A 17,508-nucleotide genomic window follows, 5' to 3' on the forward strand; every position below is an offset into this window, starting at 1 on the left:
TGGTTTCTGCTCCAGCAGGGCCAGCCCAGGGCTGTGCCAGGCTCAGGCCTTGGGGCTCTGGGAGGTGTGGCTGGCACGGGTGGCACTGGCTTCACTCTCCTGGGTGCCCAGCAAGAGGTGACCTAGGGCAGGGGGGGACAGCGCATGGTGTGGCCTTCCCGGGGGCCGCCTTTCCTCAAGCAACCAGGTCTCAGGCCCTTGGGTGACCAACCCAGAGAAGCCAGTTGTGCAGATGGCTTTTACAGTGTCACCTGCCCCCTGCCTGTCCCTGCCCCCAGGATATGTTTGATCAATTTAGATTTTAGTGCATCCACCACGCCCAGCATGGCTTTTTCCACCAGAAGAATATTCTGTGTAATTCCTCAATCTGAAACCCACCCCAAACCTCAAGTCTTGTTATCGAGGAACTAATTTTCCAAATGTGCTCAGGGATGGTGGAAAACACAGGCAGATACTTCAGTCTCCTAGCCACACCCTTGGCCGCTTTTGTGCCTCTCTGAATATCAATTCATCTCAGGTCTGAAGAGCTGAAAACATTTCTCCTTCACTCCACTGGCTTCTTCATAGGTGTTGAGGCTGATCGCCCCAGTGGGGTGGCCATTTCAAACATCAGATTTTCCTTCCTGGGAAGCCCTTTGTAAAAAAGGACACTAATGGTGCCAACCTGGCCCCCTCTCCCTTTTGAGAGCCAGCCATCAGCCACCATCAATCTATGGGAAAATTGGATTCCTCCCCCAGCCCGGTAGTTTCACAAAAAACCGAGTAGACCTCAGGAATTGTGGTCAGAAACCCCCTCAGAAACAGCATCCACCCAGGGACTAAGCTTTACCCCCAGTGGCTACCAAAATGGAAGCCACACTCTTCCCCACATGGCCACAGGGCCTGAGAGGCCCAACAGCCCTCAGAATTAAATGCAAACTCCCACCCAGCACGGGCCCCTTTGCAACAGACCCCTCTTCCGACCCACCAGACACACTCGTGCTGGGTGAGGCCTCCTTCCATTTCACATACTCTGAGCACCTTACTTCTCACCCCCAAATTGCCCTGTTCACCTGTGAACTCCTTGAGGAAAACTGTGCCCCTCTCCTCCTACCCCCGTCCACCTCAGGCTGGCATTGCTCCGATGCCAGAAAGAAGTAGAAGAGGAGGAAGGTTAAAGCCAGAGAAGCAGGAAAGGGTGCATCAGCCACGGCTGGCCTGCTCTGTGGATGGGAAGACGGCAGGAAGCAGGCGGAGCAGTGACCCCACTTCCGGGGTGGCCAGAGCCTCGTGCCCTGGAAGGGCAGGGGTCCTGCAGAAGGAAGAGCTCCCAGACTGAGCATGCACATCCAGTTCTAGAAAAGGCGTCAGCCACCTTTGCCCTCCTGTTGGCTGCACAAACAGAGCCAGAGTGAACAGCCAAATGCAGCCGTTCAGCCTCGTCACAGGTACTCCCTGGGTGAGAGGCCCAGCCCAGCAGCTCAGTGGGTGCCCAGGGCTCCCTAGAGAGGGGGTGGGTCACGCAGGTCAAGGTGGAAGCACATGACTAGCACAGACACGCTCCAAGATTCCAGCAAGGATGGCTCTCCTAAGAAGGCAAGTATTCCTGGGGGGCGGGAACCAGTGGCTTTCCTGAGCACCTCACATACCCCACTTGGGGCACAGATGTCAGTCATGGAAATGTAGGGCCCAGATGGCCTTGGACTCAGGTTCTGACTCCAGCAAAGTGACAGGCATGGCCTTACCTCTCCAACTGAGTTAGAAAGAGCCTGGACTATCTTCTCATGGGCTGTGGCCACCACACTCTGCCCGTTGATCTCAATGATGCGGTGGCCGACTCGGACGCCTCCTCGCTCTGCGATGCCCCCTCTCATGAGGCTGCAGATCTAAGCAGACACGCATCAGGTCAGCATGCAAGTCCTCACCATGCCCACAAGGAGCTCACTGCTGTCCCCAAACACGGAAGCAGGGAAATTAATCACGCAGAAAAAGAAACCCACAGGACAACTGCTTATGTATGCAATCTGCTGACTCACCAACGGGCACATTTATGATTTGGAATAGGCTAAAAACAATAAAGCCAACAGCTTGGCCTGTGGGAGACCCTTGCAGGCCCTCAGATTCCCTACAGTGGCTCTGCCCCCTCAGCCATCCCAGAGCCTCTGTTCCTGGGTCAGAGGAGTGTAGAGTACTGGTAGTGTGTGCAGTTGAAGCACATCCTACAAGATTCTCCAGCAGCCACACTCTGCTCCTCTTTGAACTGAAGAAATCACTGTTCCCACCTCAAGAGGAGGTGATGAATTCACGAGCCAACAAACAGAAAGAGCTGGGGGAAATGATGAGGGCCCTAAGTTTTGTGAAATCCACCCACTTGGGGTTTCCCTAAAGATGGTGGCATCAGAAAGGCGGACGCCCGCCCAGACAACACAGAGAGGGCAGCAGGTCCCAGATGGGAGCTGCTGGCTCAGGGAGAGGAGGGGGGCCAGCTGCACCCTGATGGCTCCACAGGAGCCGTGCCCAAGTCCTGGAGATGCGGAGGCAGGTGGGGGCAGAGAGGACACCAGGTGCCTCTCCACCACACTTTCCAAGGACCCAACGCAGGGGTCCAACAGCAGGGACCCTGGAGCTGAGGCTTTCTGAGAGTCTGCTGGCCACCGGAGGTCTCTCCTGCCTAACCCACCCTGGCACCTGACCACAGGCACTGCAGCTGGCACTGCCTAGACCCCGGCTGCCCCTTTCTCAGCATTATCTCAGAAGCCCTGGAAGGCTGCACCCCACCACCCGTGCTGGAGACTGAGCCAGGCAGCAGAGGCCTAGGCTGCCAGAACCCTGTCCCCAGAGTGCCCAGGGGCCACCCACGTCATCTAAAGGCCTCACGGAATTCACGGTGGCCCTTTATCTTCACGGTCTGCTTTCCTTAATCAGGAAACACTACCAAAACAGCTTTCATCTCATTGAGGATTTTGTGACATTTTTGGGCATCTTTAGACTTGAAAAGGCAGGGAACCCCAAGCCAGAGTCAGGAAGGGTCATTCTGGTCAGCACCCTAAGAGGTCAAGGGCCAACCTGCCAGCAGGAGGCATAACCACAGGTGGTGGAAGATGCAGGGGGACAGCCAAGCCCTTCTTCCTGACTCACTGTTCTTTTCATTCCATAGCAAGGCTCTACATGACCCAAGACTCTCCTCCATGCCTTGTGGTACACACCCCCTGCCCTCATCCCAAGGACCCCTGCCTTTGTTAGGCCAACTCCTCATCCAATCCCTTGCCAGTCCTGCTCATTCAGCTGGGCCCTCTGATTTCCAAGGTTGCTGGGGGGATGACCATCCCCTTAAACAGGACAGTTCTCCCCCACTTGCCTGCCTCCCCTTCCCTCCCTTAGGACCTTGCATGGCAACTTTTTAAGGCCACCATAGGCTTACAAGGCCACTGACCACAGGCTGGCCCTGGTACCACATGCAGGATTCCCATCTGTCATTTGTTTTGTGGATCCTGTCTTGTCACTAATGCCACAGGCCTTTCTAAACCAACTTAAAAAATGGGTCCCTCCCAACCTTCAGGGTCCCTGTCTTTCTGGTAGAGGACATATATACAGACTGATGTCACAGTCCCAGGCCACCACTGCCCAGGCAACTGGACTCCTGCCCAGAGCTGGTCACAGTACTGGAACCTGAGCACTCGGTACAGTCCAGGCTCAACCGGGGGGTAGGCAGAAGGAGAGAAGCAGGGTGAGCCGTCGCCACCCATTTTCCAGAAACGGGGAGCTCCCTGCCTGCCTGACTGCCCAAATTCTCCATACAAGAATTAAGGAGTAACTTCTATTCTTTTCTTCCCCCCTCCCAAATGATTTAAGGGCATTTTGTCCCCACTGTAACTGTTTCTCTGAAGATCCTGAAGAAGGTGCTTCGGGGTGACCTGGTTCACTTCCCAGCCTTACCAAGAAGCACCCAGTTTGCTCCCGGTCACAGCAGAGAAGGAGACACACCAGAGAAGGTGCAATCTTCAATCCCTGGTGGCAGCTTCCCCCATAGTCACGGAGATTCAGGACAGAAGGTGAAGAGGGAGGAGAAAACAGCTCTGCACCCTCAGAGGGAGTTGCCGGGAGGATGGATCCCCACCCTGGCAGGTGACCCCGGCTGGAATCTGGGGGTCAGGCAGATGGAGAGGACAGAAGGGAGCAGGAAGTGTTGAGGAGAAGGCCATGTGCACACACAAGCACACACATGCACACACACACACTGGTCCCAGCCTTCCCAAACGAGGTGCCCACAGGAACCAGGGTGTGGGGCATTCCAACTTCATGGGGTGCACTTCTGTGGGGGAGAAGGCTGGTGTCTCCCAGAGGGAGACATCTTGATTTCTTGAATGGTGGTGTGGAAAGAGAGAGGAAGGATCCGTTTAGAAACAGTGCTAAGTGGGTCATCCGTGGCCTGTCTGCAAACTAATGCACTGTACTCTGGGTGTAATGAAGCTGAAAATGGAAAAAGCACTTGTGCAAGACTAACTCAGATGTCAGCAAACTTTTCCAGAGGATTCAGGGGAACTTGGCTGCGTGGCACACCACTGTCAGCGGGCACAATGGTCCCTGCAGTCCTAGTCAGAGGAGAGACTGGCTGGCCCACCACCGAAGCCCTAATCAAGGCTTCAGGAGCACTTACATTGGTTACTAATGTCCTGGGCCCTAGATACAAACTTATTGGCCCCTGCACTGCTCGTAAATGGTGTCAAATCCATGCACACGCTCCCCCTGACACCCTCCCACTGCATACAAGCATCTGAAGGTGGGGAGTGGGAGTGTGGGTCTGCTCTTCCCAACAGCTGGCCTCAGGCCCAATCCCTGCTCTGCTCCAGCTGGGAGTGTGGAGGGCAAGTTACTTCACCTCCCTGTCCCTTAGTCCTCTGTGAAATGGTGACAGAAAATGCCATTCCCTAACTGGACCAGCCTTGCAGACACCAGCTCCACAGGGATGCCCTGTGGTTGTGGCTCCATTTCCTGGTTCCTAGAACTGACAGACAGATGGACTGACACCCCAGAAAGATGGATCAGGGGGCCTCTGAGTACTGACAACAATGAAACTAGATAGACTGGAAAAATGGAAGTCCTGCACTCCCATGTTTAGAGCAGCATGAGTCACTACAGTCAAAAGGTGGAGGCAACCCAAACCCATCAATGTCCATTGATGGATGAGTGGAAGACCACATGGGGTCTATTCCTACAATGGAGTATCATTCAGTCCTAAAAAGGATTGAAATTCTGACACATGCTACGAGGTGGATGAACCCTGTGGACATTATGGTGGGGGTCAAATAGGCCAGTTGCAAAAGGGCAAGTGCTGTCTGATCCCACTTATTTCCATAAAGCACCTGGAGTATTCAAGTTCACAGAAGCAGAAGATAAAATGGTGGCTGCCAGAAGCCAGGGGCAGGGCGGGTGCGCAGGAATGAGAAGTCAGTGTTTGGTGGGTGCAGAGTTCCACTTTTGCATGATGAAGACTTCTTGAGATTGGCTGCCCAACAGTGTGAATGTACTGAGCACTTGAAAATGGGTAAGATTATAATCGAGGAGCTCCTAGGGGGCTCAGTTGCTTAAGGGTCCAACTCTTGATTTCAGCTCACGTCATGATCCTATGGTTCATGGGATCGAACCCCTCTAGGCTCTGTGCTAACAGGGCAGAGTGTGATTGGGATTCTCTCCTTCCCTCTCTCTTTCTCTCTCAAAATAAATAAACAGTGTTTTAAAAGATGATAATCAATTTTATCACAATTAAAACAAAAAACAGATGTCCTAGGAGACAGCTGGGGCTAAAGAAAAGGGGGTGAGAGAGGCCGATTCTACAACATAATGTAGCTTCTTAGCCACATGGGCCTCTCGTTCTGGAGGAAAGACAGGGTCACTAAGCTCCAGAAGGAGGCCAGAGCCCAGGCTAGCACACCCCCAAACACAGGTGTGCACACACGTACAAGCACACACATATGCACATACACATATGTGCACATGCACACTGACAGCTGTGCAGAGGACCCCTCCCTCTCACCTCTCATGGGACAGCACCGAGATTTACTGAGATGCCCCAGTGCTGGGACATCCTTCAGCTAACTGCTTACCCTGCACATTAACCACTGCCACCTGGTGCAGGAAGTGCTTCTGTAGTGATCAAGGCAGGAAACCACAATGGGTCTGCGCAGGAGCTGACTGATGCCGGTCCCAAGCCAGGCATCCTGCTACCATCCACCCAGCTGTGGTCAGGTGCTGTGGAGGCTGAGGGACTCCCTGGTCACTGCTGGCCTGCTTGGAGGACACCAACCAGCTGCCTTGTGGCTACCCCAGGCCAGCTGGAGCCAGGTCTCCTGGTGGGGCTTGGTGAGGGGAGAAGGGCACATCTGAGAGCTTTACTGGCCCTGGGGACAGGAGGCTGGTGGTCGTGAGAGAGGCGCCACCCAGGGGAGAGCTCCAGTACTGCAAGGCAGCAGGACACTACATGGAGGGAAAAGTTACCAGGCCAGGCCCCTGTGGGGAGGCTGGGTGAAGCCACTCCAACCTGAGCATGCTGTGAGGGGTAAAGGATAGCTCTCCTGTCCTCAGAGGAGGCCGAGGGTGCGGGAACTCTGAATCCAGAGCTTTGGCCTAAGGAACACGCAATGTTTGGGCAGACCAACACTCACTCAAGCCCAGAATCACCTCCTCCTGGAAACCCTCCTGCTTCCTCAGTGCCTGACATGGTGCAGACACCTCACGAATGGCTCTGGGTGGGTGAATGAACGAGCAAATGATTGAATATCTGTTTGTTGAACACAGGGAGTCAGATGTTGCCATTGGCTGTATGTGTCTAGACTGCACTGGGGAAAAAACTCCTGCCTCTCCTCCAAAGCAAGTGTTTGCCGAGAACAGCCATGACAGGGACAAGGATGCTTCACGTAGGGCCTGAGGACCCATTCCTAGGCCACACGTCAGCCCTCCCTCCCGGCTCAGGCCTGCCCTGGGAGCTGCTGAAAACTCCTGCCCTGTATGGCCTGGCTGCTGGCCACTGTGCCCACCAGCCAGGGCCTGTCCCATCAGATGGGAGCGGTCCCAGGGACAGAGTGGGTAGAGAGCGGCCACCCCCCAGCCCCCTGAATCTGGGCCCACATGTGCACAGTGAAGGTGGCCAAGGTAGAGAGGGCAGACTCACGATCCCGTTCTGCACGCTGAAGCCCAGCTGGTACTTGAGGTCAGGCCGCTTGATGAGGACCGTGGTAACTGGCGGACAGCTGACGATGTTGAGTTTCACCTGTGTCTGGTTCTTTAGACCCTGCAGAGCGGGGAAGGGGTCATGAGGGAGCCTTAGATGCCACCTACCAGCACACTCTCACAGGCCTAGACCGAGGAGGAGTCGGCTGGCAGGGGGGTAGCCCTGGATCCGATGGGTCAGTCACCTCTCAGCCTCTACGTCCCTCTGTGCTACCTGTACATGGGGCCACTGGCTTTCCCACGCACGTGGCAACGGGTGCCGTGGCCCACTGTGTTCTGCTGTGCCCTCTGACCCATGTGAAGACAAGCTGCTCCTGGAGCCGGAGGCCAGGCCCTGAGAACCACTGTACACAACCGAAGAGACAGCACCAGGGTCACCCTCCGAGGACTGCGGGAGGGGCCCTCCCCACACTGCATGCAGAGGAGCACTTTCTGTCTGGAAGGACCATGGGGAAGCCTTCCTCCAGACAAAACTGCTGATGGGTCAGGAAGTGACAGGCTCAGTGAAAATCTGTAAGCCAGGGGATCTAGCATCCACACAGAGACTGAGCCAGCTGCAGCCAAGGGTGACCTCAGGCCCCAGAGAGGATGCACCCCAGGCCCCTATTGTGAGGTTAAATGCGGGGGTGAGGTGAGGATGGGGCGGGGGGCAGGCCTCAATGTGGCTGCAGTTTCAGCTTGTTCCTCTGGCCAGTCGTGAGCCTTGGATGCTGCTCAGAGCTGCCTGGATATAGTGGGCATCCTGCTCCCTACACAGCCCCATCAGAGCCTGGGTGACCAGGTACCCCAGGAACTGCAGCCCTCGGAGAGAAGCTCCAGGCAGACAAAACCTCTGGTACTGCAGACTGAAGCCTTTCCTGTGTCTATCATCTGTCTTCCTAGGTGGTCACTCATCAGGCACACACTCTGCTGGGCTGGCTTTGAGAGCCGGCTCATGGGATGCTCGGGCCTTGAGAATGCCCTTTATCTCCCAGGTTGACAAGGGAGGGCAGAGGGGTGTCCTCCAGCACCAAGACCATAGCAGATGAGGAGGGAACAAGCCACAGGGGCTGGGGGCAGACCACAAACAGAAGGCCACAGGATGGCCCCCAAGCAGGCAGAACCGTCTGGAGACCCTGGACAGAGCAAAGGCAATGCTGTGCCAGGCCTCCTGGTCTCTCTGTTCTTTCTGTCCTGGGGCTCTTGGAGACCTGGTTTAGGTATGAAGACCTCCCCACCCCCAGTCCCTGCAGGGGCCAGCAGCTCAGCATCTTCCAAAAGCCCAAGCTCACGGGTCAGACGGTAGGAGCAGCCTCCCGGCTCTCACACCCATGCAGGGTGACCATCCCTCTCAGTATGCCCTGGAAACGGGACTCTTGGAGTTAACCTGAGAAAGTCCCATACAAACCAGGTCACCTTGCATCTGTGGTTCCTCGGCCCTTGCCGGGGGTCCGTGTCCCTCAGAACTGGCATAAGTGAAACCAAACATCCCCTTTTCACCCCCAAGTGCAGCCCAGGTCCTTCTCTGATTTCAGTGATATGGTGTAGTCTTGGGGTCAACATCACTGGGTGGGTCTGTCTGCACCTGTCTCCTCATGTGTCAAGGGGGGATTACAATGCAGTGAGAATAAAACAAGGCAGGGGCCCTGTGTGCGCACCTTGATGATGCCCTGGCAGGTGGCGAGGGGCAGCCCCACCAGACTGGTGCCGTTGATGGACATGATCTGGTCCCCGATGCTCAGCTTCCCTGAGCGGGCAGCTGGGCCGCCATTCATCATGTTCGCCAGGATCACTGTAGGCAGGATGGAGCCCCAGCCTGACTCCACCACCACCACGCCCAGGATCTCCCCCTTGTGCTTCTCCAGCTGCAGCTGCAAGGAAACCAGCAGTGAGAGGTGCCCGTGATGGGGGCCGGGGACCTGCCCGCCTACCCTCCAGCCTCACCCAGCTCTGGCTCCCAAGCCCTCCTGGGGTGCCCCCAACAATCCTGGAAATCAGGAGCAGACAACCTCCCACCCATGCCCAGCATGGACTCCCCCAGGCCCAAGCATGGCTCCAGTGTCCTGCCTCCCATTCTCCTCACCTCCCACATACCCATGGAGGAGGCAAGAAGAATGTTCTCAGACTCCAGGCCTCATATCTGCCCCTGGCTCTTGCTCTTGTCTAGAAAAGTCCTACGTCCCATCCATCCCAAGGGTCACTTTCTCAGAAAGCTGCCCGTCATGCATTCCGCAAGAAGCCAGGATCATGCATTCATTCAATCATTCAATAAGCAGTCTGATTATTCATTCATTCACTCATTCAACAAGCAGCCAGGGTCATTTATTCATTCAACAAACAATAAGGGTCATTCATCCACTCATTTGCAAGCAGTCAGGGTATGGGTCATCCCCAGGGTATTTGCTCTTGTGTCTTAGGATAACTTTCTAAGGCCCTCCCCCCGCCCCCCCCCCACCCCTGCCCCCCAACAGCACACACAGGAACCTGCTGAGGCCTCCACTCCTGGCAGCTTTGAAACTCCCCTGGGCAGAGCACCCAAGTTCCCTGTTTTAAAGATGCTTCTCATATGCTTTTCAGAAACACCTCCTGGGTGCTGAGCTCCAGTAGATGATAATAGCAGCATTAAAAGGCACATTTTCAAGGTCATTAAGACTGATTGTAATCAGCTCCTTCGTTACAACAACACCTCATTTCACACACAAGCGCTCAGCTCTGAAGGCAGGAGCAAGCATTCTGGGCAACACTTCATTCTGCAGTGAGGACAGGGATTTGAGGAGCCCTTCTAGGGCTCCAGTCCTCTGGCAGTGAGCTGGTGTGGGGCAGTGCCGGCTGGCCCCAGCTCTTCAGGGACCCAACATGGGTGGCAGAGGCCAGTGCAGCGTGGTGCCCGGGGCCTGCCGAGGGTGCGTGCGGCTCACCTCCTTGCGGTTCTCTGAGTTCGAGAAGTGGATGAGATCATCGTTGTACATCTCCTGGGTATTGATGATGTCGCTGTACTCTTTCTGGCTCAGGTCTTCTGGGTTGATGCCGTTAGCCCGCAGGAACTCCTGGTAGGCCACGCTAAAGGCCTGGCCGATGGACTGTGCGATCAGCTGGGCCTGTGGGCAGGGAGAAGCCCACTGGAGACACTAGCACAGGCTCCATGCTGCCTGGAGCAGAGTGGCCGCGGCAGGGCTGGGGGCAGAGTGCACACAGAAGCCTACAAAGGACCCCTGTCCAGGTTTAAAGGAACAAGTGGGGGGTGGCACCCGAGCGGCCCCGTGGGTAAGGCATCCGACTCTCAGTTTCAGCTCAAGTCATAATCTTGCTCTTCTGGAGTTAGAGCCCCGCATTGAGCTGTGTTGACAGTGTGAAGCCTGCTTGGGACTCTCTCTCTCAGCCTCTCCCTTGCTTTTTCTCTCAGAATAAATAAATAAACAACAACAACAACAACAAAAAGAGGGGTGCCTCGTGGCTCAGTTGGTTTGGCTCAGGTCATGATCTCATGGTTCGAGGATTTAAGCCCTGCGCTGGGCTCTGTGCTGACAGGTCAGAGCCTGGAGCCTGCTTCAGATTCTGTGTCTCGCCCTCTCTCTCTGCCCTTCCCCGACTTGCACTCTGTCTCTCTCGCAAAACTAAACATTAAAAAGAATTTTTTTTAATTGTAGGCTCTCTTCTGGTGATAGCTGTCTTCCCACTAACGCCCCCTGGTCGGCTGACTATCTGCTGTCAGGGACCAATCCTGACTGCTCCCACCTGAGCTGTTTAAGTCCCAGACCATCCAGAACAAAGCACAATTTCAAAAAGTCAGAGAAAATTATGAATTGTTTGCTAAATATCATATTTTTGTTGCTTCCATTGGTGACTGTCCTATATTTTCTTTCCACCCCTCTTATTTCCAAAATAGACTAGAGGTGTGTTCTTCAGGGAGTGTCACAGAGACTGTCAGTTGTCTCCCCAACATTTATGTCTCCTCAACAACTGAACCCAATGGCAACTGGGGAGGCAGGTGTGTGTTCAGCTGTTCTGGTGGGGGGTGTGGCTGTTCCAGGCTGAGGTCGATAAGAAGCACCAGACCTAGGGGCACCAGCACAGACCCCACAGAGAAAATCACTTCTTTCCACTTCAGGGAACCACTTGTGTGGACATTACTGAATCTCTGACACTGCAGAGCCCTGGACATTGAAAAGTCATTGTCAGGCATTCCCTGTCACCAGCCAGTGTGCAGATGGGGGACAGGTGGGTGGCAAGAGCTAAACCCCGAGCTCCCAGAAGGATGCCAAGCACACTAACAGCTGTGTGGCCCTGGAGAGCAACAGGGCTCCCAGCGGCTTGGCCCACCACAGGGCCTCCTCCCCCAGCCCTGGAGTAAGGGGACCCCACTGCTGGTCTACCCCCTGCCACCACCTGCCTCCCCAACAGCCATCAAGGGGGCCTTCTGCATGGGTGCCCTCAGCAAACCTCAGGACTGGGAAACAAAGGATTTGACCTAAATGCCTAAATCCCTTCCTCCTTCTACACACTGCATGATTTAAGTGCCACAAATGACTATGTGTCTGTAACGAAGTGGGCTGGGCTAGGTAATAATGGCAGAGCGTGGAAGGCTTTCCTGAAATAGGTGCAGATTCTAGATTGAACTGCCCTCCTACACTGGGCCCTCAACAGTTTACAGGAAGGACAAGCCAATGTTCACTGGAGTAAGCCCTGCCCACACCCAAGATCAGTATTTTGGTATTTTGGCAGTGCTGTTTGGGTGGACCAGGCAGAGATGCTGTGTCCTGGGGACCACTAAGTGACACCCCAGCCTGGACATGCGTGGATCAGAGGGTGGGGAGCCCGGGAGAGGCACATCTGAGAACAGCAGAGCAGCAGCCAAGGCCAGAGGGTAGAAGGTGAGGGTAGGGGGGACAGGGAGCCTGGGAACTGTCCTGCCCGCCCCCCCGGGGTCTCAGGACTTGCTGCTGGTTGCCCCGAGGCCTCCAGATCTGTCCCCAGCTGACTGAGGTCCTGACAGGGTGGGAGTCTGAGAGCAACACTCCCTTCACAGCTGTACTTGTAGTCTGGCAGGGCTGCCCAGTGCCCTGGGATCCACCTAGGGTTCTGCCTGGGTGCCCCAGCCCAACCCATAGGAGCTCCTAGGGACAGTGGGTTCCCTGGGGTGCCATCCAGGAGCCCTTGGCATCTCCCTGCCAGCTGCTGGTGGGAGTCTCCTATTTCCCCATCCACCCTGTGTCCTGGTGTCTCTCCCAGCTGGACTGGGGGACATGCTTGGAGCCCTTCAGACAAGGGGCTCCCCTGCCCCCCAGCTCACAGCCTGGGCCTGTGGGTGCTCAATGCTGTGAGGCCAGGAGTCCCACCCAGGAAGGTGGGGAGTGCAGGGGGCCTCAGCCAGGGGCTGGCATTGGCAGGGTGGTGCCCAGAGGTGACCGACCTCCTGCAGGAGGTGAGGAAGGGAAAAGGGAGCTGCCATACCCCCAGCACTCCTTTGTGTGGCTCATCTACACTGGCCTCAGCCCAGGAGCAACTGTTTCTAGAGGGAAACTGAGGCTCACAAAGAGCCCTGGTATCCTTACTGCCACTCCTGTTTTCTGCAGGTGTCCCACACCACTGTCACCAGACCCTCAGAGATCCCTTACTCATCCCCAGCAGCCCCCCTGGACGGAGCCACCATCCAGGTCATACGCTCTGGGCAGCTGCTCAGCGTCCCTGGACACACCCCAGGGGGTGGGTCCTTCCCCTCCCTCCTTCAAGGACCACTTGGGAATCCTATTCATGCCCACCTTTATTGGCCCTCAGCCTTCTCTCCTTGCACTGAAAACACTGGGCCACAGCAGCACCCCCCTACAGCAGTATCCCTTCTCTACCCCTTGGCCCACAGCCATCCACAGGGGCGGCCACCTCCCCTTTGTGCCCCCTGCTCCTCATGACTTCTGTGCCAGCAGACCATTCACCCTCCACTGCCGGCCTGTTCCTTGTCTTACCCTGCCTTTCACTCATAGCCCTTCCCAAGGGCCCATCTTCACCAACCCCCCCCCAAGTCTCTATGACATCCTCAAGCCCTGAGTCACACAGAAGTGCCCAGTTAGGTGTCCACGGATACCTGTATTGTGGCGAAAAGAATATGTGTGTGCACCAGTGGGTGTTTAAATTTCTTCTCCAATCAGTATGCCATTACTGCAAAGCACTTCTAGCTGTCTTCAACTTCTTAATAAAGATGGCTGCCTCCATCCCTACAGTCTCCAAATGTAAAAACTGGGGGGCCGTTCCCCTCTGCTTCAGGTTTCTGACCTGCAAGTCCATATGTGAACAAGAATGATCCTTGCCAAGTGTCCACGGAGAAGAGATTGCTTTTTAAAAATTCTACTTTGGGGGTGCCTGGGTGGTTCCGTTGGTTAAGCGTCTGACTTCGGCTCAGATTATGATCTCGCAGTTCACAAGTTCAAGTCCCGCATCGGGCTCTGTGCTGACCGCTCAGAGCCTGGAACCTACTTCGGATTCTGTGTGTATGTCTCTCTCTGCCCCTCCCCCACTCAAGCCCCCCCCCCCCCCGCCCCCTGTCTCTCATAAATAAACATTAAAAAAAAGTTTAAAAAAAATAAAAATTCTACTTTGGCAACAGCCACAACAAGATCTTCCCGCCAGGGGGCAGCAGAGAGACCCGGGCCCATTCTCTCCTGTTCTTACCTCCTGGCCCTGGGCTCCCTTCTCCCATCCCTATTATCCAATTCCAGGCTCAGAAAGATGCTCTCATCCCATTGAAGGAAAGAGTGAAAGGGTTCATGGTCTCCTAGCGAGCCTGCAGTATTTAAGCTTCAGAATTATTTTTCAACTTATGATGTGAAGTGGTCACGAGTGAAAGCAGAGCTACTCCCCAGATGCCAATGCTGCCTTCCTTGTGTGCAAGCCCCACATGTGAAAATGTGCATCTTAACAACAGAAAAAAGTCAAGGAGTATTTCTCTTTTAGGAGGATAAGGTTTTGTTAAAGGATATCTTCAGATAGCTAGCCACCAATCCCCCCACCCCCAGCCTATTTAACTATGGTTCAATTTATAAACAGCCCTGAAGTGAAGTAGAACTGTGTTCACCATCTCTGCAAACTCTGAGTGTTAGAAAATACATCAATGACAGTGCATGGGATTTCTACCTGAGACTTGGCTTCCAAAAAGCCTGGGATGCCGGAGCCCTGGTGAAGTCTGGGCTGTTGGGAGAGGGGTGTGGCATGCCTGTGCGGTTACTTACATCCTCAGACTCGAACACGTGGCAAATCATCTTGTACTGCTTCTTCCCCTCCTGGGCCCCGGGGGTGGTCTCAATGCAGTCCTGAGAGGCTGACCGGGGCATGCGGCGCCTGGCCATCAGCACCACGATGTTCCCAATGTCTGCGATATAGGAGATGGTGCGCAAGGCATGGTCCATCATGGTTTCCTGTCAGGAGAGAGAGGAAGGGGTCCACGTTAGGAAACGTCAAGGAGAACAAGCCATTAAAAAACACTCAAATGAAACACCTGGGTGGCTCAGTCGGTTAAGTGTCCAACTTTGGCTTAGGTCATGATCTCGCAGTTTGTGAGTTTGAGCCCCATGTCAGGCTCTGTGCTGACAACTTGGAGCCTGAAGCCTGCTTCGGATACTGTCCCTCTCTCTGCCCCTCCCTGACTCATGCTCTGTCTCTCTCTCTCTCTCACTCTCAAAAATGAATAAATGTTAATAATTAATAAATAAATAAATAAATAAATAAATAAATAAAAATAAATAAAAATAAAAATAAAAATAAAAATAAAAATAAAAATAAAAAACATTCAGGTTCAGAACTTCTCAAACTTGACACTGATGATGTTTGGGTGGGTCATTCATTGTGAAGGGCTGTCCCATACACTGTAGGATGTTCAGCAGCATCCCTGGCCTCTACCCACTAGATGCCAGTAGCATCTCCCCCTTCCTAAGCTGTGACAACCAAAGATATTTCCAGCCTTTGCCAAGTATCCCCTGGTTGAGAATACACTGCTCCAGTGAACACAGAATTTCAGGCGAGCGATTCACAGTCAAGGTGAATCTGCCTTCACCTTCAGCCTACAGCACTCTTCCACGCTTCTTGGAGGCACGGTGTTGGGGTGGAGCTCATGGTCCCTGCTGGAGGGAGAGCAGGGAGGCTGCCAGCAGTGAAGCCTGTCCCCACCTGATCACAGGTAGTCTGTGGCTGTGGAGAAGGGTTCCTTCCCTGGAAGACATGTGTTTCTCCCTAGCAGATAAGGAAGGCTCCAAGGCCAACATTTTCCACAGATAAGTTCTTCCCAGAGAGCCCAGGCCCCGGTCAGGGGACACTGAGGCAGCTCCCCTGACTGATGGATGGGTCTCAGTAGCCATTCAATTCCCTGGGCTCCTGGCAGGTCCATTACTCTTGATGGCTTTTGTTGTCTGACAGGACTCTCCACTGAGCGTCTTGCTCGTGACCCCTGCCTAACAGGCTGTGCAAGAAGGCTCGGAGAAACTAATCAGTTGTTCTTTTATGCATTTGTGCTGTTTGCACAAAAGAAAACTGGGTGCTTCGGCAGCCTCTGAAGCCCCTTTTCTTCCTCACGAATCCATTTTTTTTTCAACGTTTATTTATTTTTGGGACAGAGAGAGACAGAGCATGAACGGGGGAGGGGCAGAGAGAGAGGGAGACACAGAATCGGAAACAGGCTCCAGGCTCTGAGCCATCAGCCCAGATCCTGACGCGGGGCTCGAACTCACGAACCGCGAGATCGTGACCTGGCTGAAGTCGGACGCTTAACCGACTGCGCCACCCAGGCGCCCCCCTCACGAATCCATTTTACAGCAGGTATCGCCCCACGTCTGTCTTCTGGGAGCTGAGCTGTTTTCTGGCCAAGGCTAGGTTTAAAACCACGAGGGCCACTTTTCGGAAAGGGGGACTGGAGAGGGGACAGTGGTGGTGGCTCCTCAGCATTTCCTGATTTCTGCCTGCATGTTCAGGGTACGGCCATTGTCCTCCCAGATGGAGGGGCACCTAGGAACTCACAGCCTTCTAAAACACACGTATTGTCTAGCTCTGCTCGTCGCAAGGGCCCAGGAGCAACGACGCGCCCACAATGCTGAGCACGGCCAGCACGCAGGTCTTTGTTGCTGTATGTCATTCCCCACACTAAAAAGAGCTGTGTGTGGCTCCCTGAAGAAATGGCTGATTCCAGGTCTGGGGCAGGGCAAGTGTAAGGGGAGCTCAGAATACCTCACTGTCTCAGAAAGCCACGACATGAGCAAAGACTAGAGGGAAGATGTTAAAACCACACAGGACCCAGTTTAAAGGTCTCTGGCCGGCTGAATTTGGGATCACTGGAGCATCAAAAAGAATAAGGAAGTTAACAGAGGTAACACAAGTTAAAAAATAAACATCAGTCCACAGTGAAGAGAGAGAGAGAGAGAGAAAGAAACAAAAGGTCTTCTGCACAGATAGAGGTCTGATAATACAAGTGGAGAGCGTGACATGATTAGAAAATCACCATTTTGCACTTCCAATGTTCGAACCAACTCAAGCAAGATGATCACTGGATGCTAAAACCTTCAGGCGAAAAAGGGTGTGAGGGAACGGGGTACCCACACATCCAGTGACACCACACAGATTACTCGCTGATGACAAAGAAGCAAAGGGGTCATTACCCCGGCATCTGGCCGTCCTCAAAAAGGCCCAGTAATGGAGATCTGGCCCCCGAGTGAATGGGGCCTCCCTCTCAGCAAACCTCAAGCACACAGCATTGCCTGAGGCCTTCCCGACCCCTCCCTCCATCTACCCCTTGCCCTTGGCCTCCTTCCCTCTTTCTCCTTCTCAGCTCATAGGCGTTTATATCCTGCATGGCTCACTTCCTCCTCATGGATCTGTCTTTTCCACCAACAGCAGTGTAAAGCACAGGAAAAATGAGAAGATGCTGGCCACAACACATGGTTTACAGGTAGAAAATCTTAAGACAGCACCCCCACCCCACCCCCCACACCCCCCCCCCCGACTCTGGCCCCCTGATGGAGGACCACCCATTCAGAGGGCAGAGGGCTGCCACAGGATTTCCACCCTCCAGCTCCATTCGCCGGACCCGGCATACGGAGGTTTCAGGAAGGCCATTCTAGAATCCTGACGGTGAGCACACACAGCTTCCGAATCCCGCTTTCCTTCCCCTTCATTTCGTCTATTTAATTCAGCTGCAGCCAGCACACCTACATCCCCGGCGTCTTTATCTTCCCGGCCTGATGCTCCTCGGTCCCCTGCAGCTTACTCTAGAATCCACAACCCATTCAAGACCCAAGGTCCGGAGGAGCAATGGTCCTTGGGGACAGCCATTCAGCTCATCCCAGAGGG

General features: G+C 54.4%; 1 protein-coding gene and 1 long non-coding RNA gene across 8 annotated transcripts in view; one reads left to right on the forward strand and one right to left on the reverse strand.

Annotated features, from left to right (window-relative positions):
* The window catches only part of APBA2 (amyloid beta precursor protein binding family A member 2), a 283,086-nt gene that overhangs the window by 16,698 nt on the left and 248,880 nt on the right, over positions 1-17,508 (reverse strand). For 6 of the 7 annotated variants that reach the window (XM_045058913.1, XM_045058911.1, XM_045058910.1 and 3 more), the window contains 5 exons: positions 14,406-14,591; positions 10,104-10,283; positions 8,844-9,056; positions 7,148-7,267; positions 1,725-1,865 (listed from right to left, as the gene is read on the reverse strand). In XM_045058913.1, the coding sequence (XP_044914848.1) occupies positions 1,725-1,865; positions 7,148-7,267; positions 8,844-9,056; positions 10,104-10,283; positions 14,406-14,591 (840 nt within the window). The remainder of the gene's footprint in view (positions 1-1,724; positions 1,866-7,147; positions 7,268-8,843; positions 9,057-10,103; positions 10,284-14,405; positions 14,592-17,508) is intronic. The other variant, XM_045058914.1, reaches the window with a different exon arrangement.
* LOC109500547 lies at positions 8,942-9,831 on the forward strand. Its single transcript, XR_002158152.2, has 2 exons — positions 8,942-9,080; positions 9,763-9,831. It is a non-coding gene; the product is annotated as an uncharacterized LOC109500547 (long non-coding RNA).

This window comes from Felis catus, chromosome B3, assembly GCF_018350175.1.
Source record: "Felis catus isolate Fca126 chromosome B3, F.catus_Fca126_mat1.0, whole genome shotgun sequence".
NCBI classification, from domain to species: domain Eukaryota; kingdom Metazoa; phylum Chordata; class Mammalia; order Carnivora; family Felidae; genus Felis; species Felis catus.